Below are 2,500 nucleotides of genomic sequence, written 5' to 3' on the forward strand. Positions count from 1 at the left end.
TCTTTAAGCATCTTTGTCTTCAGTATCTTTAAGCATCTTTGTCTTCAGTATCTTTAAGCATCTTTGTCTTCAGTATCTTTAAGCATCTTTGTCTTCAGTATCTTTAAGCATCTTTGTGTCCAGTATCTTTAAGCATCTTTGTCTTCAGTATCTTTAAGCATCTTTGTCTTCAGTATCTTTAAGCATCTTTGTGTCCAGTATCTTTAAGCATCTTTGTCTTCAGTATCTTTAAGCATCTTTGTCTTCAGTATCTTTAAGCATCTTTGTGTCCAGTATCTTTAAGCATCTTTGTCTTCAGTATCTTTAAGCATCTTTGTCTTCAGTATCTTTAAGCATCTTTGTGTCCAGTATCTTTAAGCATCTTTGTCTTCAGTATCTTTAAGCATCTTTGTGTCTTCAGTATCTTTAAGCATCTCTGTGTCTTCAGTATCTTTAAGCATCTTTGTCTTCAGTATCTTTAAGCATCTTTGTCTTCAGTATCTTTAAGCATCTCTGTGTCTTCAGTATCTTTAAGCATCTTTGTCTTCAGTATCTTTAAGCATCTTTGTCTTCAGTATCTTTAAGCATCTTTGTGTCTTCAGTATCTTTAAGTATTTGGTGTCATATCTTTAAGTATTTTTGTGCCATATCTTTAAGTATCTTTGTCTTCATTATCTTTGTCTCTTCAATATCTTATGTATTTTCGTGCCTTCAGTATCTTTGAGTATCTTTGTGTTTAGCAGGAAGAGTGTTATCAATGAAATAACTCTAAATTTAATTTTCACTGCCGCTGTAATTCCGTCATCGTCACAGAGTCATTGACAACAGATGTCACCACTAAGGACATGACGAACCATGCCTCATACATACACATCCCATTAAGTAAATAGAAATAATTACAGCGAACGATTTAATAATGGAAAAGAATGGAAATTAAGGTTTAGGCATGAATTAGAGTCTCTGTTAGTTCTTTATCTTAAGGTAGGGACAAACATACATATACACAATGCACTAAATAGATTTACTGGAACGCCACCTGAGATGGGATTATGCAAAAGATTTTGATAAAAGCATCACCAAAAAATTCGCTTCCTATCGTGCAAAAAAAAAAAAAAAAAAAAAAAAAAAAAAATCACCTGATAAAATCATCACGATCTCTGCAACATATCCACCAAAAAAAAAAAAAAAAAAAAAAAAAAGATAAATAAGTAAACAAATAAAACATCACCTGATAAAAGTATCACCAAAAAATTCACTTCCTATCATGCAAAAAAAAAAAAAAAAATAAAAAAATAAATAAATAAATAAATAGATAAAAATATGATAAATAAGTAAATAAATAAAAAATCACCTGGTAAAAGTATCACCAAAAAATTCATAAAAAAAAAAAAATCACGCGATAAACGCATTAACAAAGAAACCACTTCCTACCATCACCCGATGAAGAAACTTCCTTTCATGCCAAAAAAAAATAAAATAGAATAATGATAATAATATCACCCGATAAAAGCATCACCAAAGAAACTTCATATCTTAAAAACAAAATAAAAGAAAGGAAACATCACGTGAAATTTAGTGATGTCTTATCTAGTAGCTCTCACATGTCTTTTGTCCCACGTTAAGAACACATCATTCATCGTCACAAGAAACAAAAAGGAAGACACAAACAAATGATAGAGAGATGGGGGGAGATAAAGAAATGAACCGGGGCTGTCGGAGGCTGATTATATCAAAGTATGTATCACCTTTAATGACGGTTTGTATTAAACCAAGAGACGAAGGGGACGAAAATAGGTGGAAGGAAGGTCATAGAGCCGAGAGATATATATATATATATATATATATATATATATATATATTTATATATATATATATATATATAGAGAGAGAGAGAGAGTGAGAGTGACAAAATGAGAGAGTAAGAGAGAGAGAGTGAATGAGTGAGAGATAGAGAGAGTGAGGGAGTGAGAGATAGAGATTTTGTTTATTTGTTTGAGTTTTATCTTATATATTTTTACTATATATATTGCAGTTATGTTAGATGGATTGATAGATAGAGTGAAGATGAATGGATGGGTGGATAGAGAAGAAAGGAAGGAAGTAGTGTATGTTTGTGTGTGAAAGAGAGAGAGAGATGAGAGCAGAGCTTGAGCGCGCAGAGCATACTCAAAGAAAGAGAGAGAGAGAGAGATGAGAGTATATATATATATATAGTGAGTGAGTGGTGGTGAGTGAGTGAGAAGAGGATGTAGAGTATATACATATATATATATAAATAGATGGATATGATGGATATATATGATATGGATGGGTGGATAGAGAGAAAGGAAGAAGGAAGTAGTGTATGTTTGTGTATACATATAAGAGAGAGAGAGAGAGAGAGAGAGAGAGAGAGAGGCAGAGAGAGAGAGAGAGAGAGAGGAAGAGTGAGAGAGGGGTGTAGGACTAGAAGTATAAGTGGAAATAGATGGATGGATAGCGAGAGAAGGGAAGGGAAGTAGTGTATGTGTGTATGAAGAGA

General features: G+C 32.7%; 1 protein-coding gene across 1 annotated transcript in view; it reads left to right on the top strand.

The window, feature by feature from the left end:
• LOC138866639 (high-affinity zinc uptake system membrane protein ZnuB-like) overlaps positions 1-612 on the top strand; it is a 6,477-nt gene extending 5,865 nt beyond the window's left edge. The window contains exon 11 of the mRNA XM_070139800.1: positions 530-612. Within this exon, the coding sequence (XP_069995901.1) occupies positions 530-612 (83 nt within the window). The remainder of the gene's footprint in view (positions 1-529) is intronic.
• The last annotated feature ends 1,888 nt before the right edge of the window (positions 613-2,500 follow it).

The sequence above is a fragment of the Penaeus vannamei genome, chromosome 26, assembly GCF_042767895.1.
Source record: "Penaeus vannamei isolate JL-2024 chromosome 26, ASM4276789v1, whole genome shotgun sequence".
Lineage (NCBI taxonomy): Eukaryota > Metazoa > Arthropoda > Malacostraca > Decapoda > Penaeidae > Penaeus > Penaeus vannamei.